The 26367-nt window shown below is 30.5% G+C and overlaps 1 protein-coding gene across 2 annotated transcripts in view; it reads right to left on the bottom strand.

Annotated features, from left to right (window-relative positions):
• LOC142324808 (shootin-1-like) overlaps window positions 1-26367 on the bottom strand; it is a 98520-nt gene that overhangs the window by 31503 nt on the left and 40650 nt on the right. For both annotated transcript variants that reach the window (XM_075365835.1, XM_075365826.1), the window contains exons 2-3: window positions 9390-9718; window positions 3429-3542 (exon numbers count right to left, since the gene is read on the bottom strand). In XM_075365835.1, the coding sequence (XP_075221950.1) occupies window positions 3429-3542; window positions 9390-9699 (424 nt within the window). In that variant the 5' untranslated portion in view covers window positions 9700-9718. The remainder of the gene's footprint in view (window positions 1-3428; window positions 3543-9389; window positions 9719-26367) is intronic.

The raw sequence follows: 26367 nt of genomic DNA, 5'->3' as shown, positions 1-26367 counted from the left end.
TTTTCCATTCAATAATATAGAACCATAATTATTTCATTTCATTTTTATACCATTTCATGGAATAATGAAAGAAAATTAGAATATACTAACAGCTGGTCAATTCAACTGCCAAGTACAAATTACTTCATTGACCTAGCCCATCAATCAATCAGATCATTTGTCTAACCAGTTGTCAGCTGGCATGGAAATGACATGGGGGCTGTTTAGCTTACATCACTAATAAAAAACATACTTAAAACATACATTTATTAAATAATATTTAATTTTTAACATTTATTTAATGTTATTGGCTATTAACTTTTTCAGTAGATTTTATCGCATACCTATAGAACTTTAGCATTTTCATGATGAATGAAGAAAGAGAGTTGCCAGCAACTTCATATCTTGAATGTACATATATTTTAAATTATACTTGTATAAAATGTAATAAAAAATTGTTTTTTTTCTTAAGTTCCATTAATTTCTGTTTAATAGTAATGATTATAACTAATTTTTAGAGCACTATAAGAAACTAAAAACGGATGGAAGAACTCAACAAAATAATGATATCAAAAACAATTGTTTCATTATCTTTCAACAGAATGTTCATTTTATTTTAGCGAATGAAACGGTTAATATTCATATCTAAAATTTTAATATTTTTATCTTGTTTTAATCACATTTTATAAAACACCATACTGAAGAAACATGATACATTTTCAGGTCTCTGCAAACATAGTAATCATGGATAATAAATAAAATGAGTTAAATGAAAAATAGAATAGTTTCCTTAAAATTTGCATTTTATGAATTCCTGTACAAGTTAAGTACAGATGCAACTGTTTTTATCCATCTTATATAGCCTAGATCTGGAATTATTTAAAAGCCTACAATAATTAGGCCAAAAAAAAATTGAAATTTAACTGTTACACGTTTTACAATTTTCTAGACAGAAAGATATATTTATCCTCTGAGCAACTATAACACACAATAGATTTTTATACAGAATTTTAATTAAGGGGTAGAAGTAGTGATTTTTTACGGTTTCTTACTGAAAACTCGAATAAAAATGTCCAAGAACCGTATATGCAGTAGTTATTAAGAAATCTGAGATGAAAACCAATAAATTGGGATAAAACCCCGTTTTTTATGTTTGACGTACAATAACTTTGTTAAATGGGTAGTAAACACATAAAACCTTTAAGCAAGACTTAGATAATTTAATTCTGAACAAAATGGTGTAAGATAATTTGAATAAAACAAATAAAAGTTAGGAAAACTCAAATTTTATTTAGAAACAGTACACAAAACCAAAGTGCATTATACGAGGCAAATTCATAAAATAAGGGCCGTCGGCTTATATTTAAATATTAGCGGGTCTGAACACAGATTCACGCACACAGGGCCATATATCGGCTATTTACGAAGCCACTGCAGTTTTGATACAATAGTCTGTTTCCTGCAGGGTAATGCAAATCGCAGTGTCTTGTGACAATCGTTTCTCCCACCAGTTGTGAAGTGCGCGCTGTGATTCGATTTCTGTGTGCAAAAGGATCAAAAGAAGCTGCTGAAATTCATCGGGAGTTGTGCCTAGGGTATGGACCTACAGTAATGAGTGAAAGAAAGGTTAGACAATGGTGTCGAGACTTTAAAAATGGCCGCACAAATGTGCATGAGGAAGAGCGGAATAGCAGGCCCAGTATTCAGACCGACGAAATCGTTGAACAAATGTACCAAAAACTGAGATGTGATTGGCGATTGACGATTACTGCTCAGCTTATGAATTTCCGCATGTTTTACGCACCTCTATCTACACGATTGTCACAGAAAAGCACGGATATCACAAATTGTGTGTAAGAGTACCGAAAATGCTCACCAACCAACACAACCAAGCAAACAATGTGCAGTGAACGAGCAATTTTGGACCGCTATCGACAAGATGGAGATTATTTGTTTTCCCACATTGTTACGGGCGACGAAACGTGGATATCCTCCACCAACGCAGAATCGAAACAACAGTAATGCAGTGGCGCCATTCAAGTTCCCCAAAATCGAAAAAGTTTAAGCTACCTACGTACTAGAATCGAAGATGTTGGCTACCGTTTTTGGGACGAAAAGGGCGTTATTTAGGTTGATTTCATGGAACGTGAATTAACAATTACAGCTGACGTGTACTGCGAAACGCTTACCAAACTGATACATGCGATCCAAAATCGACGACACGGGATACTGTCGTCCGGCGAAATCCTACTTCACGACAACGCGCGTCCTCACATCGCTGCCTTAACCAAGAAGAAGAATCAAGATTTTCGTTGGGAACATTTTGACCACCCTCCATATAGTTCCGACGATTTTGCACCTAGCGACGACTACCTCCTCTTGCATTTGAAAAAGTGGCTTGGTGGATAACGGTTTGAAAACGACGAGGAACTCAAGACTGCCGTTTTCAACTAGTTCAATTCCCAGGCGGCGAACTTCTATGCAGAAAGGTTAAAAAAACCGGTGCAACGTTACGAAAAGTGCTTAGAACCGAATGGCGATTATGTGGAAAAATGAAGTAGATGTATAATAAACTAAAACTGTCGGTAAAAACCTTTTCTCACGAGCTAATTTTTTTAATGACTAAACTGCCCGTATACTACGAATATGCCTCGTACGTACACAGTATAATAAATGTTCAAAAATGAGCCCGCCATTTTCAACACATTTCTTGGCACACTTTTGTACTGCTTTTGTTTGCTCTTTTTAGTTCTTAATGACTGTTCTTAAGTTGCTCAGCCGCGTCCATAATGAGGACAATTAATTCCTCACGAGAATTTATTTTTGTTTTGTATACAATATTTTTCATCCGTCCCCAGACGCAAAAATCGAAAGGTGTTAGATCAAGCGATCTAGACTCCAGATTTTTTAAAAACTACTTCATACACGGTTCTGAGAACTATTTTATCCAATTTCTCAGGTCAAAAACCATACGAAATTACTAATTCTGCCCCATAATTAACGTCATAAAGATTTCAGTACGATCTTATTTCACCGGGGTAACTGAGATCAGAGCGAAGCCTTTCACAAGCCGTAACTCGGAAACGAAGCGTTATAGGATATATGTTTATATGAACTTTTTCCATTATTCTCACGAATAGAACACTTTAAGAAAGTCCTGCGGGATCTTCGTGATACATTCTTTAAACAATAATTTTATTAATATAAAAAATTTATTATGGTACAAGAATTACACAGTCTTTCCGGTTAAGGAATTATGGTGATATAGCTAGTTTCATTGTATTACTAAATTTTTAAGAAACATTTCTAAAATCTGTGTAAGTTTGTGTTCATAATGGAAATTACATGTTAAAAAAATAAGTTCATAATCTTTTTGTGTAATAAAAACACAAACTTCTTTTAAAACAAAATTCACAATCTATTGTTATGGGTAGCTTAATAACACTTACGTTTACGAAGATGTATTAATTGATGTTCTTTTTCATTAAGTTGCCTTACTTTACTCTTCAAATCATCTTGTAATACAGAAAATCTTCTTTGGAATTCTTCATATTCTCTTGTTACTTAAAAAAAAAATAATAATGAACAATAAAATCTAAATGTAATAAATTGTTATGTAGACTTGCAAAATATTAAACAAAAATATTATTAAAAGAGGTAACATTTTTATTTCTAACAGCTAAACATTTAATGTAGATACATATATTCTCAATTAAGATCAATTAGGTTATTTGATCATATTATTCATTATGATGCTGTAAAATAAACAGCTTTGTCAATTTCATACAGCGACATAAGAAAGTGTAAAATAGAATTTTAAGACTGCTCTAAAAAAGATTTTTTAGACTTTTCTTTTAATTTCAACTTTCTGAAATCTAAACAATTCCCAACGTTATTGAAATAAAAAAAAAAAATAGTATAATTTTTTTTAGTTTCTGACTATTTTTAAGAAGTTTTTTTACTTCCTTCTACGAAGTAAAGGAAGTATTGTGATCGTGCAAAATTTCAGATTTCAACGAAAATATACATTTTGACCATCCCTGAATCCATTTTCACTAGTTTCGGCGTGACGTCTGTACGTACGTTATGTATCTCGCATAACTCAAAAACGACTAGCGATAGGATGTTGAAATTTTGGATTTAGGACTGTTGTAACATCTAGTTGTATACCTCCCCTTTTGATTGCAATAAACTGAAACAAAAGTGTCCAAAAAAGCCCAAAATACAAAAAAATTGGATTTTGGACTTTTTCTTAACTGCAGTAATAAGCCTTCATTGAGAGCTTTTCAACGATATATCATTGGTTTCAGAGTTATACCCAAATGAAATTTTAATTAATGAAATACTTGGATCTTACTAAGGGGAAGGCAAATCGGTCTGAATCAGACTTCATCTCCTTTTTTTTATTTAAATATATTGATTTATTAATAATTATTAACCTCTGATTGTAGAAAAAAATTTACAATAAATAATATTCAATAATAACAATAAAAAAAATATATCATAAGTTATTAATGAAATAAAATTTTAAATACTTTTCATTTTTAAAAAAATGTGTATATATAATTTAACAGGTGTACAAGTAAGTCATGTGGTGTCCGCATCAGATTTGGTGAAACATCTTATTATTCGTTTTTGTTTTCATTTTGTTGATAGTTACATCATAATAATTTAAAAAAAATTGTATTAGATAGATAAGACAGGGTGGATAAAGTGACAAATGAAGAGGTATTGCGGCAAATAGATGAAGAAAGTAGCATTTGGAAAAATATAGTTAAAAGAAGAAACAGACTTATAGGCCACATACTAAGGCATCCTGGAATAGTCTCTTTAATATTGGAAGGACAGGTAGAAGGGAAAAATTGTGTAGGCAGGCCACGTTTGGAGTATGTAAAACAAATTGTTGGGGATGTAGGATGTAGAGGGTATACTGAAATGAAACGACTAGCACTAGATAGGGAATCTTGGAGAGCTGCATCAAACCAGTCAAATGACTGAAGACAAAAAAAAAAAAAAGATAAGACATACATTTATTTAAAGAGTAATAGAGGGGGACTTTTACTCTATCCTAATATTTCAGGTAAGATTGTTGAATTAATAATTGTGTAAATATTTGATGCTAATAACTAATATTTTAGCAATTGTGTAACTGTCCACTTTATTACAGAATTGGAGGACAGTATCTCACTTTCAAATGAAATAAGTGCAAATGAAATGCAGCAAAAAATGTGTATATGTAATTTAATAGGTGAACAAAGAAACCCACTGGGTTGGTCTAGTGGTGAATGCGTCTTCTGAAGTCGAGAGTTCCAGCGTTCAAGTCCTAGTAAAGTCAGTTATTTTTACATGGACTTGAATACTAGATCATGGATACCGGTGCTCTTTGGTGATTGGGTTTCAATTAACCACACATCTCAGGAATGGTCGAACTAAGACTGTAGAAGACTACACTTCATTTACACTCGTACATAACATCCTCACTCATCCTCTGAAGTATTATCTGAACGGTAATTACCGGAGGCTAAACAGAAAAAAGAAAGAAAGGCATACAAAGAAGTCATGTAGTGCTCACATCAGATTTTTTAATGATTTGTGAGTAACTAAGTCCCAGTGGTTCATAGAAGTAATTGGAGGGATATGTAATACCAAAGGAAAAATATTCTTTTTTCATTTGTTGAAGTAACTGGACAAAAAATGACTACCTCTGTGTTCTGTATATCTTAACATTTTTTAGGTCCCTCCTGAACAAAAATATTAAAAACTTTGTTAAAAAATTCTGTGTATAATACATGTCTGTATTTCAAGAATACTATTAGACAAGTGGAAAGTATTCAACCACACTCACTATGATAATGTTGCTATTCTGGTCACCAAAAATGGAAGCTCTATAATAATTTAATATCTATGGTAAAAACATTATTTACCCGGTTATTGAAAAAAGTACTATCACCTTGACTGTTACTTATTTTAACAGACTGAAAAAAAATACTCTAATAACTGTAAGCAACTTAGCATATTTGTACAAAAGAAAAAGATGTAGGATGTATTTGTAAGTGTAGGAAGGAATTATGGTGAGTTGTAATACCTTCTCTAACCATTTTGGGCAACTATACAGATGCATAGTTCTGCCTAACAAATACAATCATTGAAATTAAAAAGTAGATAATTCACAAGAGACTAAATTCTGTCTATTCCATAAAACGAAAATATTTAACAATTAATTTTTGCACTGTGATTACTACAAAATTAGTACTTGTCAAAAAATTAAAAAATGCCAACACAGATAAGCAGTAATTCTACCTAGGATGTCTGAAGAAGTGTTCAAATTTCTAATATTACAGTTACAGAATAGTGTAACATGACAGGATGTCATAGGTAGCAAAAAGCCACTACAATTCCAGAAATCCATGCTTGAATTCAAGTGAGCTTTCTAAACTTTGACAAATAACACTATCAATTAAATTCTAATGCACTGACATGATTTTTTTAATAATAAATATACCTTATTCTTGTTCATTAAAAATGAAAAGAAATTTTGATTTTGTTTTGCTATGGGTTAGTTTAAAATCCACATTAATCTAAGTCAATTTTAAATCCCAATATCTGTTTTACAGTTATACATTTTATATGTTCAAGATTTCTAAATAAATGTGCTTTCCATAAAACAATACTGTAATCCATTTTTCTTTTTAGTGAAAAAATGCACCACAAAAAATGTTAATGCAGCATATAATTTTTTTTTTAAACATGGGTTTTACAGCATGAACAACTAGACAGGTCATTATCAAACTAAAGCCAGCAATGATAACATAGTTTTTACTTATACTATTATTTCTATATTAAGGAAAATCTGGTTTTTTTTATACATAATCCTTGAAACTCTAATCAGTGCTAATTTACAGAAAATTATACAAAATTCAAAATTAAAAATAAGTGAGAAAAAATACGCACTGCTATAGAATTTAATTTTTCATTTCATTTAAAAGAGATAACAGTATCAATTAAATTCTAATGCACTGACATGATTTTTTTTTAATAATAAATATACTTTAGTATATTAGATTAATGAAGGGGTTTCTAAAAGAAAAGTAATCATAGAACATGTTAAAAAAAGATAATTATATTTTTATAATAAAATAACAAATGCAAAGCTTTATGACTTGCAGAGTTTACAAATGAGATAGTTTGTGTGTAATGAAGCTATCGGATTGGGATAACTTAATGAATTGTCAATAAGTATTTTATAACGATAAATTGAAAAATAGTAGAATATGCAAAGTAACATATTTGAAAGTACACTAATTAATACAATATATTTACTATAGTTAACATGTAGAACTTTAAATATATATATTTTAATAGATAAAAATTTAAAGAGTGACTACTAGATTGGCTTGATCTAAAAATCAAATATCAACAATGGGTACTGGGAGAAGAATGAACTTGTAAACTTTGTGCAACAATAAGAAAATTCTCTAGTTTTTCAATTTTAATTATAATTATTTAATGAATGCCAGATTTTTTCATAAAGAATTCTGATAGTAGTCAAGATGTACAAAAAAGATGATCATGGTTAGAATTCAGTAAAGACAAATTTGTAATAGATTAGCCAGTATCCAAAAAGAGAAAATTAAATTTTTAAATAAATGTTTATCCTAGCATGAATTATTGTTTTTTTTTTCTGTGCATTTTTTAGTTTACTTTGCTTCATCATGTGACTATCTATCATGTGAGCTATAACTATCATATGTGAAACCCCATGCTTGTCACATGAAAATTCTCACACTCCAACAATGTTACTTGGCAAAGGAAACAGCAGGGCAGTATGTCTCTGCATTCCACATTTCAAGCATAATAATATTAATAATTTTAACTTACAATTAACTTATTATAATTTATTAACTTATTAATAAGCTACTAATAGTACTTAACATAATAAGTTATTAATAGTTACTTATTAATAAGTTACTCTGTTAACTTATTTATTTCATTAATTTATTAACTTATTTATAATTTATTAACTTATTATAATAATTTTAGCTTATTAATAATTTTAACTTCATCATTTTAAGCTCCTCATTAAAATATATGTATATCCAATTCTTATATTTTGTAATAAATAAACAATAGTTCCTTTTTTTGTTGATAGCATCCTAACTCCTTTTCTAGTCATCCAATTCTTCCCTGTCAAACCAAAAACTGTATTGAGTATTGAGATACAATCTAGGGCAATAGAACCGAGAAAAAAACTTATTTTGTTATCCTCATATAATAGAATAATCCTAAACCGATGATAAACTAAATAATCACAAATAATGGTAATACTAGAAAAGAAATTTGAGAATTTTCTTAAAATAAATTAAGGAATTTTTTTAGAAAATCTGGCAAGTAGATATTATCTTATATAAAATAAAAAGATCTTAAAAATCCTCATCCTACAATCTGATGAATTTGAAAAGGATTGGTATAGTCCAACATAACCTTTTCTCTTCTGAAATGTCTATATACAATTGCAGTCACTTAAACACTATATGAAAATTTATAAGATGTTTAAGTTGTCTCAGACCAATGTCCATAACCCACCGGGTTGGTCTAGTGGTGAACGCGTCTTCCCAAATCAGCTGATTTGGAAGTCGAGAGTTCTAGCGTTCAAGTCCTAGTAAAGTTAGTTATTTTTACACGGATTTGAACACTAGATCGTGGATACCAGTGTTCTTTGGTGGTTGGGTTTCAATTAACCACACGTCTCAGGAATGGTCGAACTGAGACTGTATAAGACTACACTTCAGTTACACTCATACATATCATCCTCTTATTATCTGTATTCAGTATTATCTGAACGGTAGTTACCGGAGGCTAAACAGGAAAAAGAAAAACCAATGTCCATAGGGATAATGTTTTCTCAAACCAAAATATTTAACATCATTAACCTTCTGCACTTTTCTAAAGTCAACTTAAATTCATCTCACACAGCTACATAATCTGCACCCCTTAAACGATGAGGAACTTCTTACTTTTCCAAGAGATAGATCTCCACCAGGCTTCTTCAATAATTTCAATTGTGATCTCAAATTGTCAACTTCAATTGTGATTCCAAATTACAGAAGCATATCCAAGATTGCTTATTACTATAGACTTTACAGCAAACAAATATCAGTATTCCCATAATGACATTTCATGTGCAACCAACTTAATCCAGCCAAAATTCTTCTTTCTCACAATAAATCTGACATGTTAAGACAAAAGGAGTTTTGATTCAAACATGATACCGAGATCCTAAATAGTTTTACCCTTTTCAAACATCAGGTATCAAACCTACACTCAAAGATAGAAGTATTTGTCCTGCGAATCACAATAGAAAAATATATAATGATACTAAAATGGATAACAATAACAAATTATAAACTTACATTTTTGATTTTGCATCAGTAATGTCTTCCTCTTCCGTTCTTCCTCTTCAAATTTGATTTTCCATTTGTCATTGGTACACGTTAAACTTTCATGATTACTAACTGCAGGCGTTATATTACTGCTACTATTTAATATACTATTGTTGATATTATTTCGATTGCACCTAAATGATGATACTGGAATATGAGTCCTTAAAAACTGGCTACCACTAGATTTATTATTACTGCTAGCAGTATTATTGTTGTTACATGGCCCTTCTCCACTGGATGCAGCTCCAGAAAACTGCATCTTCAATGAATGAACATTCATTATTTAGTCTTGGTTTTAACTGTAAAAAAAAAAACAAGCATTATGTATATTAAAAAAATAATAATAACTGTTATGCTTTGATATGTAATTTTATATAATTTATATACAACTGATGATGCGGGATCCTACGAAAGTGCTGTTGGAATAAAGAAAAGAAAACTAAGGTTAAGTATCATTTCATTTACTTTGTAATTCTGTACTTGGGTGTTCAAGTTGGTTTTTGATTATAAAACATACAATATATATAAATGAATAAAATAATTGCATTTTATGATGTTTTAATAATTTTTCATATAACATTATTTATGCATCATAATTTAAATAAATATTATTTGGAATATTAGATTAAGAATCTAATATAAGAGTAAACTGAAAACCAAACTACACATTAATTAGTAATGTACATATATATAAGAAGTTTGGCCTATTTGAGGAACAGTCGTAATAAACTGACCAATTGATTTGTATGATTTTCTGGAAACCACCAAATTTCTATTGCTGCTTTCTTAATTCAGAGCCTGTAGGCAATACATCACTTGACTGTATAATAAGTATACCTGTACCTTGTTACATACATGGTTTCCAGTCCAGGATGGGTTGTTAATTAGAATCCAGCAGCTAAAAGGTAACAGGAACAGTATCAAAGAATCCATATAAAGTACCCTGAACTACCAACTCAATGCAATGTAAGGCTTATGTAAACCATCTTTACTACTTCAGCACTCAGTATTTAAGTACTCCTGAACAGCTTGTTCATTTTTACGGAAAGTCAGATTGCCTGGTCTTGATCCTGAATCAAATTTACACAAAATTTAAAACTCTTTCATCTACATTGCCTAACTCCTGGTCAGAAACAGTTTTTTTACCATTTTCTTTCTTAAAACTTATTTTAATTAACATTTAATTGAGAACAATCTTATCTTTATAAAATTTATACAACTCTTGTCATAAATATTTATTAATAATTTTGTAATTAATATTCATTTTACAGCAGAGGATAAACATAGAAATACACGTGCTGCCACTGTAGATTATTTCAACTACTGAGAAAAAAAATAAAACATTTATTATGACATAATAAGAACAGTAAATAGCATTATTTCTGATAACATAGGACTGAATGCCACATAGGATTCACAAATACTGTGATCTGAAAACTTACAAAATAATATTAGAAAGCTTTTGAATAAACTTTGAAAACAAAAGCTCACACCTTATTCATAATAATCTATACATTTTATATTTAAAAAAACTAAAGGCTATTGTTCTCTCATATGTTTTTTACTTATCATTTTTCAGTAACAGAAATGTGTTTTTACTTTGCTTTTTTTCATATTTTTTTCATGATTTAGGTAACTGGTCTTATCCAGACCTAGGTAAAATATGCCTGAGCAATGTCATTAATTAAACCTTAATCGCTAAAGTAAAACTCTTAAAAACAAAACTCAGAAAAAAATAACTTTAAGTTTCCTTGGATCTGGTCCCAGTTCTTACAGAATCACAAAAGTTTAAAGCAGTTGTAACAGCTCAGCATCAATTAGGTTAACAACTAACCCATAACTCGGTTAGTGCAACAAACAAAACCAAGGCAGTTGAAATAAGCTTTTTTTTTTTATTTAAAGTCATGTTATGCTGCCTCAAATAGGATATGAAGAAAACCTCTACAACACTGGGTTGTAGAGGTTGGCCCTGAAGTAAGGTTCTACAGAATCGCAGGACAGCAGGGAAGCAAAAAATTTAACATCAATGAGGCTACTTAATAACCCAACAGTTGCTTAGTGACTTTTTTCTTAGTCACATCTTGTTTTTATCTAACCCTATTCTGCCTATTATGGTAGGGAAGCTTACATTTCTTAATCAGAAACCAACATAGGTGATCACCAGAATGAATTAAAGGATTATAATTCTTACTTATACACATTTCATAAAATAATGGTTATTTGTTACTTAGTTTCTAACAAATATAAAAATTACTTTTCTACCTAAACAGATTGAAATATTCTTCCAGATGATATTTTGAATAACAATCTTAAAATATTTAGGAAATTTTAATTGTAATGGGTCTTTCTTGTGAACATGGTAACTGCCATAATTTTGCATCAATCAGTTTGAATTCATACATAAATTACATCGAACCATAATCTCGGTCAAGTTCATTAATGGGCAAAATCAGACCATGGGGGTGGAAATGGGGGGGCTTTTATGAAAAAACAAAATATTGCTATAACTTTCTTATTAAGTAAAATATCAAATTTGTTTGATATTTTCTACTACTACTACTACTACTATTCTTTGGATAAGGGCCTAAAACTTATTTAAGTAAAATTTTTTGATATCACCAACCGTTGGCCTAGGTAAATGGTGGTTATTCCTCTAAACAATACCTAAAGCTTTTGTCTGAAAAAATTTTTGATATGACCAACCCTTAAAGGAAACAACATTAAAGGGAGAAAACCCAAGAGGTTATTTTATATATATATATATATATATTAGATAGTTTCCACTTTAGATATGAAGAGGCTACAAAATACATTTATTTTTTGTAGAAAATGCAATTTGTAAATAATGTTTTTTAATATAATCAAGAGTACATAGAAAGAAATAACAAAAACTTTTATTAGTTATAAAAAACCAGACCGATCTACGCTAAATACTTTGAATTAAATGATGAGTTTCCACACAGATGTTTTTTGTTGTATAAATTCATAAACACATAAATTAGCTAATTTACAGGATTCAAGAGTTTACTCAGAAGATAGAGAGAAAGAATGTGCGATATAACTTTTAGAAATGCAGTGACACCCACTACCCACTGTAGGAAGTGAACACAAATTGCTGAACACAACTTATGCAATACAGTATTAAATATATCATAGTGTCACTGAATGGTTTCGACGTCACGTGGCATTGTATAACCTTGTAATAACCCTAAGAAGAGCTGTTATTGTCGTCGATTGGCTTTGACGGTTCGCTGTAATTTATAACCTTGTGGTAGCCCTGAAAAGGGCCAGTTTTTGAGTTAGCTCTGAGAAGAGCTGTTGGGTCCGAAAGCTGGTCTCCAGCAATATATTATTTAAAAACATACTAAACATAAATATAAAGAAGTAATAATTTAATCTAATAATTATATCTTTAATAGCATGGTTCCGTTTGATTTCATTATTATTCACCAGAGATGTATATTCCTTCACTATACTAGTAGGACCGGGAAAGTCATGACTGTTTTAAAATTTTAACTATGATTTTTAAACTTTGACTTTAATGTATTAATTTTAACTCCTGATGATGGCTTCCAAGTAAGCCAAAAGATCTAGAGAACGTATCAACGTGCTGATAAGATAGATTATATTAATTGTTAATTTATTTATTTAGCATTTCAGCAGTACCATGTTTCAGAAATAAATACTTATTACAAATGTGGTGAATATTGACAGAGACTGTTTGCAAACTCCGTGAAATATTTTGTCAACATAATGCTTCGAATAAGTCGACTGTGATGAGACTGATTGCTAAATTTGAGAAAACCAGTTTGGTTGTGAACATTAAATCCTCGGGATGTCCTTGTGTTAGTCGTTCTGCGGAAAACATTGCCGTCATGAGTGATAATGTTGCTGTAAGTCCAGTGAAATCTATTCGCCGACGTTCAAAACAATTGAATATTTCCAGAACCAGCATGCAACAAATTCTTAAAGAAAATCTGCAATAAATGTGTATGTTATAATGCACTCAAAAGTTGCGTTCTTTATGGAACACCCTTGTAATAGGCAGTGTTAAAAGTAGTAAGCCTTTTGCACACAAGTAGCATTAACATCCCAAATCTCAGGATATATGAGTCGCAGTGGGTCAGGCGATACATCATTTGACATCTGGGAGTTGAAGCTACAATATGTACAAAAGTGTTGGAATTCTTATACACAGACATAAAGTATTGCACCATGAAGATGAATGAACTTTCCTCAAAACTGCATTACATTTTAATTTTATTTTGATAATGGCCCAAAAGCTGCACAGGCCCATTAAGAAATTTGTACTGTTTATGGGCAAGATATGTTATCAAAAGCAACAGCTAAAAGATGGTTCAGTCGCCTTTGTTTTGGAAATTTCAATGTCCAAGATGCTCCTCGCAATGGCGACCAAGTTCTGAGACCCCAGTCTCAGAAAAAGTGAATGATATTCTGGAAAAGGTTGAGGAAGACCAGCATGTAAGTAGTCATGACACTGCTAATGACCTTAATATCATCACCAAACAGCATAAAACCATTTGGAGAAAGTTGGCTACAAAAAGAAGTTTGACGGGTGCCACATGATCTGACTCAGAAAAATTTACTTGATCAGATTTCTACCTGTGTATCTGCTGAAACATAATGAAATTGAGCCATTTTTGAAGTGGTTGATCACAAGCGATGGTAAGTGGATAACTTACAACAACAAAGCCCAAAAACAATCATGGTCAAAGTGAGAAGAAGCTCCGTAGTCTGTGACAAAACCAACACTGACATCTAGGAAGATACTATACCCCATACTGTATGTATGGGGACATTGGAAGGATATTGTGCATCCCAAGCTGCTGCTGCCATCCCGTACAATAGACTCAGACTTGTACTGACAACAATTAGTGTGATTGGATCAAGCAATTCAAAAGAAACAGCTTGGAATGGTTAACAAAAAGGGTGTCATATACCATGCTGATAATGCCAGACCGCATACATTTTTAACGACTCCTCAGGAATTCAGAGAACTTGACTGGGAAGTTTTAATGGATCCACCATATAGCCCGGACCTGGCACTGTCAGACTATCACTTGTTTCGGTTTCTGCAGAACTACCTGAATTGTGTTAAGTTAGTTTCAAAAGATTCCTGTGAAAACCACATATCACAGTTTTTTGATCAGAAACCATGGAAGTTCTATAGTGGCAGGATTATGATGTTGCCAGAAAAATGGCAGGTTACAAAAAAAAATGATGCAGTGGTTCTAATAATGTTATTTTCCAATAACAATAAATATATTTTCAATTTTGGCCTCCAAAGGCTCAATCTGTTTTAGACAACCTAAATAATGCATAAAAACTTATCAGAATAATTTCCTCTTCTGAAAACAGTACTTTTTCATGAACTGCTTTACATAACAATTTTAATAGAAAAATTATTAATTACATCATTAATGCAAGTCTGTTAAAGTAACTTAACTGCAATCATAGAACATTATAAATTCTACTTTTGAAATATTTAAAAATGTAATGTTTTACAAGATGTAATCATTTCACTGTTAATGTAGATAATAATATTTGGTCACTTAAAGCAATTTTAAACCAAAGATGATGCTTGTGTTTCACTACTACTTTTTAAAAAAAAGCATCATTGTAGTATGTAATTATTCAAGTTTAAATCAGATAAATGACTAATTTATCATCTTTATTTTAACTATTACTGCATGGAAATTGGAAAGGTACAGTTTTTAATAGGTTTTTTTTCAGAAATATCAGCTTTATCATCTACTAAACAAAAATAGGTATCAAAGAATGATGAAAGCTTATAATGGAGTTAAAATTAAAATAAAAATTACATTTAAAAATGTTGTTAATAAGTATTGTACTTCAGTTCATGTAGATGTGTTTATCTATTGGCCACATTTGTACAAAACCTAGAGTCATTACCAGAAGGTACTGGTTCAAGTATTGAAGTACTTGAGTACTTAAGTTCTATGTTTGAAGTGAGGGAGACAGATGAGGTAAATATATTTTTAAGGTATATTCAAACTGACAAGATAGTTCCCAGCAGTATGAAATAATATCACATACATTATTCTGTATAATCAAATTTTCTATTTTCTTTACAACAGCTATTAACTAAAGTTCTGACTTTATATAATTTATAAAACTCTGCCCAAATATCTGAATAGGAAGCAACTACATAGGAAGCAACTACTTTAATACATATAATATTAGAGATCATCTTAGAATAAAAACACTATGAAAGTGCTAAGAAACATTATTACCACTTATAATGACAAGTTTCTTTGACTTTAATTTACTTGTCAGATATTTTTATCAAACAAGTCTTTGTGAAAAAGGAAATAATCCAAAATCATATTCTTTTTAGGTTTTTATACGTAAAAAAGTAGAAAAATGTTTAAAAACGTTCAAAGAATCTGGCTGGAAGAAACTAAATATTCCTAGAGAAGAAACCAATGAATTATTTGAAAAATCAGACTTATACATGCTTAAAATGGCCTTTCCACTGAAAATATTGAAAAATTGATAGATTTAATAAAGGTCATGGGTCACAAAAGAAATAAAAAACAAGCTAATAAAAATAGACATAGTTGTTATTTAAAAGTGTCAGTTGACTAGCAGTTAAAACTTTGATTAATACAAGTTGAAGACTATGAAACTGAGAAGTAACATTAGAGAATCAAAATATAAAAAAATGTTAGGAATTCACATAGAAAAAAATGGATGTTGAAAAGTAAGAAATTAGTGATATAAGTTATGAGACATAGATAAAATTTCAAAGTAGAACAAAAGAATATTAAATTATAAATTTTTAGTAAACAAAATTCAAATAAGATAATAAATTGAAGATAAGTTTTTTGGGTTATTAAATAAACCAAAATCGTAGGTTTTCTAAAGGCTAGTTCATAATCGCTTTTGTTATATCTTAGCAGCCAGTCAATGCAGAACAAGTATAGTGGTTCCATACAGATGAGTACATGGGTACTTATTTTTATATATGTTAATGAATCTTATATATGTTTCTTTCAACCTAAATTTTTTTAAACTTTAAAGTAAAATAACACGCGCGGACGCGCGCACACACACACACTATTTACTAAATGGCTTACTTGAATTACGAGTAGCCTATATAACACAGTAGTGTTGATTACATTATAAACCAATACCCAAATAACAGTTAAAATGTTACTAGATAAGTCATCAAGTAAGTTCTACGGCAGAAAAAGTAATAGATAAAAATTTATAAATGCGTAATATTTTTTAATAGTTCATAACTTAAATAAGAGTTCATAAATAAAAACATCTTTTTCTCAAAATGTGTATTAAGTATATACTCCTTCATAAATAAATAAATATATATATATATAAACACACATAATATATGATGAAATTTGTATTATCTAATCAGTTACAAACATTATTACTCCAAAAGAAATTGATGTATAATAATTAGGGAGCACTATTTAAAGATAAGATAATGCTAATGAAAACAAACAACAGTGATGATTTAAAAAATTTTAAATCTTATCATTCTGTTAAAATATTTATTTATTTTTTTAACTGTCATTAGTTAGGTTTACCGCCCATCAAATGTTAATTGTGATCAGTTTGTATTTGTAATTTCTACAATATAAAAGTACACAAAGCTATTAAAAGAGTAAATTTTACTGTTTTATTACAACATTCAATATAACACACGTATTCTTATTTTTAAAAATAGTAAAATACAGATTTTGGAAAGAAAAAAACAACTTGAAAGTTATTTATAAAATTTTACAGTTCAAAGTTAAAAATATTAAAAACAAACGAACACGTACAAGATGTCCAATCATCTTAATAGAATTAAAATAATAAAACAAAAGATAAATAGTAGACGTTTTCATCTGCAACAGGAATTATAGAGTATTGAGATAATATTATACTGGAACCATAATAATGATCATCAGATATAGAAGCTACTTAGCATCTAAAAGCAAATCCCATTGCACAATGACTGACCTTAATTCAAACAAAAGTACAAATAACGGGCTTTATCATCTGATAAAAGGTGTAAAAATCACTAATCTACTTAAAATGAACTGGCTATAACTTCTAGTCAAGGAATCATTACGTCATTATTGACGTAGGGGTTTTATACAACACTTGATGGAAGTATTGTTGAAGTTCTAATCTATATTTTTGTAGATCAATATGTTAAATTTCATATGACTGTTACAACCTGTAACAACAATAACATGATTTTATTGTTTTAAATTAATCTTTAGATGATACAATATAAAACACAACAGTATACTAATACATAACAATATTTATATTTCAGAAATTGTTCATTGAAATCGGTCAGTGTGAATCATCTATTGCAATGAATCATATGCTTTAGATTCAGTGAATTCATTTTATTTTATTGACTTGTACTTTTATATTCGTTTCAACTTTTTAAATAACACACAAACCGAAGTGTTTTTCTCTTATATTTATCAACACTGCAATAATAATGATTATTGAGCAGAAGTCAGTTCATTTTAAAAATCTGCATATATATTTTAAAATGGTACAGAATAGTCATTCTGCCTGAATTATAACACTTAATTATAACGTTAAAAAATACAAAAGAGAAATAAATGAGAACTGTAGACAAACATTCATATTTCTAAAACGAATTTTTTTTTTTAATGTTAGATAATCAACAATGGATATAATGGAATTAAAAAATTAATAATTAAAGGCCAAAATCCCAAATGGAAATGAAACAAAGTAAAAACAAGCAAACGTCACTTATTAAGTACTACAAGAAGTTTTCGCTAATATCTATTAAAAAAATGATGTAGTTGTTCACAGATCAGGTTACAAAAAGGATTAGTTAGTTTTCCATGTGGGAAGTTCAGGCGATTTTTTATTTTATTTGGAATATTCACAATAACATTGGCTTACTTTTTACTTCTCATTTTTTTTTTTTTTTGTTTCATCTTACAAATAAATGAAAGTTTTTATGTAAGACTTTTCTATGTTATGGGTAAAATTTTCAAGCAATCTTAATGTTTTTGTTGTGTGTAAATGTGTTTTGTTTTGTAAATTTATGTTTTGTTGTCCTGTTTTTATCTACTAAAACTTATTTCTTTATTCCGCTCATTTTTTAAAGCAACTGAACCAATTACTGTACTGTAACTTGGATTTGGTATCTGTTGTTATTCCTCAGTTATTTAAAACAATATGTTTAAGGACCATGAAATAAAAATAATACTTCACAAAAAGCAGTACACCAAAAGGTTTCTTAAATTTATTTAAGAAAATAAAGTAACAGAACGGAAATAACACGCTCTCTCTCTCTCTCTGATATATATATATATATCATACACACACACACACACACACACAGAGAGAGAGAGAGAGAGAGAGAGAGAGAAAGAAATAAAGTGAAGTAGATATATATTATTTATTTTTTACCTTTTTTTTTGTTAATAATTCACTATTTTAAGAAACTAGTGTGGGAATATGGAATAGAATTTAGTCTATGAAAAATTGCCATGTCTGACCGAGATTTGAACCTGGGACCTTCTGGATGAAAGGATGAGACGCTTCGTCACGGAGGTCGGCGGATTGGTAACATCGCATGGCATTATCCCTTCACAAGATATGGTTTTTTTTTTAATTTCATATTTGTAGCGTAGTTTAATCCTTTAAAAGAAAAAAAATTAATAAGTTTTCACCACCTACGACACAAAATTTAGCTTGACCCCCGATTAAAAGTTACTCAAAAAGTAATTGATTTATTGTAAAATCTCAAAACTTTTAATTATCTTTCATCTTTTTTACAAAATAATTACAGCACAACAAAACAGCAGCTAAAAAATTATGAAAATTTAATGTTTGAGTACTTTTGATAACTCTTAAATCTGTAGTAAGATTAAATTTTTTTAAATTGAAAGTGGTAATTTACATCGTAACTCCATTCGTACCAATCACGTGCGGTATACTTACCATCATTGTGCGTATAGCAGCAACCATTTCAAACAATAAATTGTGCGCATAGCGAGATTTTTAATGAGGAAGATGATTGATTGATTGAATAACTGTATGATAGTAAACTTGCGAAAATTTTAATCGAGACCGGTCAATATTTAAGCTGATACTGACCACTTCATTAATTGACTTCGCCAGAGCTATCATTCCCCAAATTCCAAGACCACATTTTTCATCATATGCTTAATTCTCTATGAATATTATGAGTGCTTTCAAGCGTAATCTATACTATTATATAAAGAAGAAGAGGGGTTTTGTTTATTCGGAATAAACAAAATCTACTTTATCAATCGCAGCCAAATTTTAACTCATGTTTCTTGGCGTAACTGAAAAGGTTTTTATATCTGGAAAAAAAAGAAAAATTGGGTGCAGTATAATTGGGTCCATCTGAGATGATGAGATTTGCCGGTTGAAGCACAAACTTTAACGAATTGAATTAATGGACTGAGACTTGAGTTTCTTTCACTGTGTGAGCTGGGTTTGAACTGAATGATTCGAATCAATTGAATGAATATTACAAAAATAATAAAATTATATTTAAATTAAATAAAATAATATTAAAAAATTTTAAACGATTTCTGTTTAACTTCCTGTGGGGCCTGCGTGTGAGGCTGACACAGCCTGCGCTGTGAGAGGTGAGGTACGCGAGCACCTCGTGGGAGGCTAGACCAATCATCACCATCGACTGGTGACAAACGGGTGCCTCTGGGGCGCTGTTTTGGGAAGTACAATGGGATGCTTTTATAATATTTCTGCAAACAATCGTCTGATTTTCAAAATTCAAATTGGGTATTTGTTAGCAGGTTGAAGGCTAACTTGTGTATGCATCAGGTACACTCTCGATCGAACAAATCACGATTATTCGCAAATGTTGTTATATCTTCGCAATCAATTTCCCGATTTTCAAAATTCAAAAGGGGTATTTGCTGGGGGTGTTGGTACTGAAATTTAAACGGAGTGTTGGCTCTTCACAAGGCGACGGACACGTTTTAGTGCACTTCACGTAACAATTTTTTCACAGTTCAGTCTAATTAATCACGAGAGCGTACGTTGCCGATACCTTTTAATTATTTCAGACAATTTTAATTGGTTTCTTTGATATTGCGTACAGTAATTAGGTTAATGCACTTGCATTTGTTATATTGGTTCTATGAAGGCGATATCCATTTGGCGATATTTTTTTCGAATTAATGAATAGCATCGATCATATTATAAAAAGAAGAAACGTTTGTTTGTACGTTAGTAAAGATTTTAGGAACCGCTAAACTAATCTCTACCAAATTTTAACACTAGCTTCATTATGTAATCCGGAGTGTCATAGGCTATATTAAGATGAAAAACAATTTATTTAAACGTGCAAATAGTCCGTTACGATGCTACACTTCTTATTCGGGCCTCCTTTCTTATGGTGAGCCGCTTCCAACATATTTTGAATAGAGATGTTTTCAATAGAAGTCTTATTGAAATTGAAGACAAGGTTATAAGTTTTGGTGAAAAGTGTTAATATGATTTTTGGTTTACCATCGCCAATTCGTGATGAAAAAGATAATGAAAACCCTTATGACAACAACGTTCCGAAATTCTGTTAATATCAATGAACTTCAAGAGTACATAAATATTAATCTTTCTAAATTGGAACCAGAGCAGCAACAAGCATATGATTATATCACTCGAAATATACATACTGACAAAAAAAATATTATATTTTTTTAGATACTCCTGGAGGTACTGGGAAAACCTTTTTGATTAATCAACTTCTCCTATATGTTTGATGGACAGCTGGCTTGGCTCTCGGTGTAGCATCATCAGGTATCGTTGCGACGCTCCTCGCTGGTGGTAGGACTGCTCATTCAACATTTAAATTGCCGTTAAATGTACATGTGGACAAGAGTCAGTTTGCTCTATGGATAAAAATGGTCCACTTGGTAAAATTTTTCAAAATAAAAGACTTATTGCGTAGGATGAATGCACTGTGATTCATCGAGCTCATGCTGAAGCAATTGACTGGAACTTTTCGTCACGTGATAAATTAATGGGAGGAATAACTTTTGTCTTTGCTGGAAATTTTCTACAAAATTTGCCAGCGCATTCAAAGCCGCAACGGAGAATGCTAGTTTACTTATAAGATGGAGGACAACCGTTTATAAACCGGTGCATGCTAACCCGAGGTGCTGTGTGATCACGTTCTGAACCCCTAGAGCAGACCCAGAAGAAGGTAGAAAAATGTTTCAAGGGTGATATAATAAAGTTTGTTAAAATCAACCGATTACAATTTTATTTTATAATTTTCTTGTTCGTCGAATTAAGTACTTTGCTGTCATTTTATAAAAGTATAGCGAATACGCTAATTAATAATGCGGTCAAAACTATCGTTTCATACTATCTATTGTCACAAAATCAGCTTACGATGCTGTCGGTGGCTTCACTCTACCAAACGTAATTATAAGTTTTATTCATTGAATAAAACATATAATTATGATTAAAAATTTATAAAATGTTTAAAAATTACTCGGTGAAATAGCAACAAACGAAAATAAAACAAACAAAAAAGAACAATGAAACAGAACTTCAACTAATCCATTACCGATTGACGAGTATGAGAGAATAGATCATTTTTTTTCAATAAGTAGCTCTTTTTAAGTGAATATCCCGTTAACTGACGATAGAATAAATAAATTAACGTTATTCCGGCTTTCTAATAAAAAGCTTAAATAGTGGACTTTTTTTTTTTTTTTATTGTTCAGATGGCTATTTTCATTGGTGTTGTAATTTAGACATTAGAAAATATCCAGTAATTTCTGTTTTATATATCTACATGTTAGAAATATCAATTTGCAATTAGAATCAGATTATTTTTGAATAAAAACAAGATAATTCATGGTATAAAAAACTGGATTATTTAATTGCTCAACAACGCATACCCTTTCTATACATATTTTATGACCCTTTCTATACATATTGTATAAATCATGCTTTATATAGTATTTTATTCCCTACTTCTAGATTTCTTAATCGCAACAATCCCTTTTAAAATTATTGGAAGAAAAGAGTATCGCATACCTACGTATAACATAACAGGAATAGTTTTTGTAGAAGAAATAACTATGAACATCAGTTTGTAATGTTGTTTAAATTAACTGATAAAGGTTAAGATAATGTATTACTAAAGATTGAACGACAATGTTTACTTTATTTGCACGATTTGTTCTAATAATTCAGAAGAAATTTTTGTTTCTCTCACTAGAATTCTAAGTGCTAGAAATTTTTCGATTAAAAGTAAGATGCACTTAAAAAAATTACAACACATTAACCGAATCAACATTCCGATTTTAGAAGTTGGAATTTATCAGCCGTCTGAATCCCAAATACAGCATTAAATTAAAAAAGTCTATACTTCTTCTTCAGGCCTTTGAAATTAGTAAACAATTAGTATCTGGAACTTTTTTCCAGTCGACTTTAACTTAAAGATTTGATTTTCCTATCCTTTTACATAAACTGAGAAAAGAAGATTATATTATTATATTTAATATAATTACTAAATTTATGTATTTATTAGAATACAGATTTCTAAACTGAGAAGTAGGCAAGAGAAGCTACGGATGAAAGGGACAATTGGCAAATTTTAAAAATAATTTTAACCTCGTCAAGTGACAAATGTTTTTCTTAACTAGTGCAAACTGATTTATTACCATATTTCTTACAAATAATCGGAACAACCATAACAAATTTAATTCATCTATGAAAGGTATCGGAATTTTTTAATTCGGCTTCATGCATTATGAGTTCTAATTTGTTTAAAATGCAAGGCAAATCGAATAGCATACTTACACTAAAGTTTAGTTAAACTGATTTTAATTAAATTGATTTTGTACAAATTTCAACCTCTTGTTTTTATAAACAATGCGTATTGTAAGTGCCATAGTCAATATCGTACAGCGAACCGATATAAGAAATCAGTTACGCATGAAAACAATCTAAATTTTCTCGGCAATAACTAAGAACCCTTCGAGGTTTACTAGACAAAGTGAGGAATTAAATGTTTTTTTTCTGTTTCCTACTTTACTGAGCCGAATATCTTCCCATACATCAGTATAAACCCAACGAAATTCAGGTGATAAGTCCTGCAAGTAACACTTTTTCTCCGTCCACCGTAAGGATTGACACTTGAGGCCTAGTAAATATTACAGCGGCGAACAAATTAATCTGAACACAGTATTTTTAACAGAAAATTTTATTTTTAAAAGTAAAATGTTTAATAGTCAAACTTACTCAAATTTAATAGTTTATATGTCCTCATTAATTCTCTTTGGCATTGATTCCACTAAGGTAGAACGATGATTTTTGATTTTGCGAAACCAAACCTGTATCACTGAACTAATAAGGTCAGTTTTTATGCTACAATTCATTTTCCCAAGTCTTATTTTTAGTATGGCCCGTAAATTTTCAATGGGATTCAGTTCGGGAAAGTTCCCTGACTAAGAGAGAACACGAATTTTTTGGTTTTTGAATAACTCTTTTGCTTTCTTTTACGTGTGACGTGGTGCAAATTACTATTGGAAAATAAGTTGTGAGTTCTTCTGCATAAGTGAGACTATTTTTCTTTGGCATATTTTAATGTATTGGTCCGATTCCATCAACCCATCCACAGGCATACGTGATTCTGGCCCTTCATGCTTAAAACATCCCCAAAACATCTTTTTGGCTGGGTGTTTAGGAGGAGCTTGTTGCAGATATTCTGGCATAATAGTCTTCTAATCTGCTGACTTAGGAATGTAGGCTATACTATCTCCTTGGACAAATAAATGAGTCTGGTTTGAAAAATTAACTTCATTCCAAATCTCAATAGTCCATTCTTTATATTCCTTTGCCCTTGAAGTCTTTTTGTTTTCATAACCTGTGTCAGTAACTGCTTCTTTTTAGGTTGCTGAGCAATCCTTCCCGCTGTCAGCAATCTTCTACCAACTGTCATATCAGAAACATTAGTCCCACTGGCTCTCAAGATTAATATTAACGTCAACAACTGACAATCGTGGATTAATTTTGCTTTTTCTTATTAGTAGTCGATCCTGTGTAGGCGTGGTTTTCTTTTTACGTCCACATTTTCCTTTTATTTTTGGAGAGACGGAACCTGTTTCCTTAAACCTTTTCACGATTTCATTTACAGTACGTAACCCCACACTACACTCACTGGCAATCTGTCTGAGTCATTTGTATGTGCTGGGACAGAACAACAACTTTTGACCGTTTACGTGTGGTTATATCCATTGTATTAACTAGAAACGAATAAACAAACTTTTAACAGAAACTCACAAGATCACCAAAAACTAATTGACAATGAATTATAAAAGCACACAAACTACTAATTCTGTTTGTATATGAACTAACACAACCTGAAACACCAAACAGCATTCTGTCTGCCACAGAATGAAAATTCCCTACTATTCGGATTAATTTGTTCGTAACTGTATAAGTTGTTAAGATTCATACTTCCTTTCATCCTTTTATGTTGTAAAAATAAAATAAAACTATAACTGTTTAGTTCTTCTTACTCGTTATAAATTAATTGAATTTGCCTATATTTAGTTGGCTCTTTTAACAGCTGATATTTTATATGAATATTTTAACAATGTATCTAATTCTCTATTGTTCAGTCTAGTACCAGTCATCAGAGACTCAACATGTTTTATAATATCAATGTATAACTAATTAACATACAACAGTGTCATATGTATTATGCATATATAACTTTAAAGATTATAATAAAACATAAACTAAGTAAGGAATGTTATTTATTTTACTGAATCAGCGAATAATTAAATGTTTAGAATAATTAATCCAAACCGTATTAATAAACTAAGACGGACGTTGTTCAAACATACTCTCAGAGAAAGCAAATTTTATTTTATTTTATTTTTTCCTCTGTTCCACAGGTGCTTTACATGGCACACCCATAAGATTACTGGGACAAACAGGTTATAACAGAAATTTAATTTAATCATTTATACGATAAACAATTCAGCAAATATATACTGTAGACTAATTAGGAGAAATAAAATTCCTATCTTAGTAGTTAAGGTCAATTCAGATATTTGCGAACTACGCTGATGAGGCGAACTGTGAGCATTCATACTTTTTATATCATGTATTCATCTAGTTAATCTAAAATGAGAAATTATGTTTTTTTTTTTCATTTATTCCTAGTGTATACTTGCAATCTGTTTAACTAGTGAACAATAAGCAATCCCCTTGCCCCAATGAGATGAGGATATTATGTATGACATGTAAGATGTAGTCTTGTACAGACAGACCGATCATTCCTGAGATGTGTTGTTAATTGAACCCCAACCACCAAAGTACACCGGTATTCATGTGTCTAGTATTCAAATCCGTATAAAAAGCAACCAACCTTCACTAAGATTTAAACCTCAGAACCTTCGACTTCAAAAATCAGTTGTTAAGCCACTGATTTGCGAGATTGTTAAGCCACCGGGCTAAAAAATATGGCGGGCTAAAAAATATGTTTGAAAAGGTTTTCCATACAAATGTGTTCACTTTTATTTAATGTTACCAAGTTTTCTTATAAATATTTGATACAAGCGCTGACATAAACACATCACAGATATCGCAATTTTATATTTAATTCTGTACAACATAGGACACAAGTAAAACAGTGAACGAATATTAAGCCAACAAAAACAGTATGAAATCTATTATTCCGCATTTTTTTCCTAAAAGTGATTACGTATTAAAAAATTAACATACGAATAGATGATTCACCTAGTAAATTTTTGATGACGCATGTTTATTTCTTTCCTCGTAAAATAAAACTATATTTTCTTTTTAAAAAATTTCAAATATTTGTACTGGATTTAAAGTACACAGTAATTTTTTACACGAGCTGAAAAAATGTTAAGAC

The sequence above is a fragment of the Lycorma delicatula genome, chromosome 1 (assembly GCF_047948215.1).
Source record: "Lycorma delicatula isolate Av1 chromosome 1, ASM4794821v1, whole genome shotgun sequence".
In the NCBI taxonomy this organism is placed as follows: Eukaryota; Metazoa; Arthropoda; class Insecta; order Hemiptera; family Fulgoridae; genus Lycorma; species Lycorma delicatula.
This window is presented reverse-complemented; position numbering and strand designations above follow the sequence as displayed.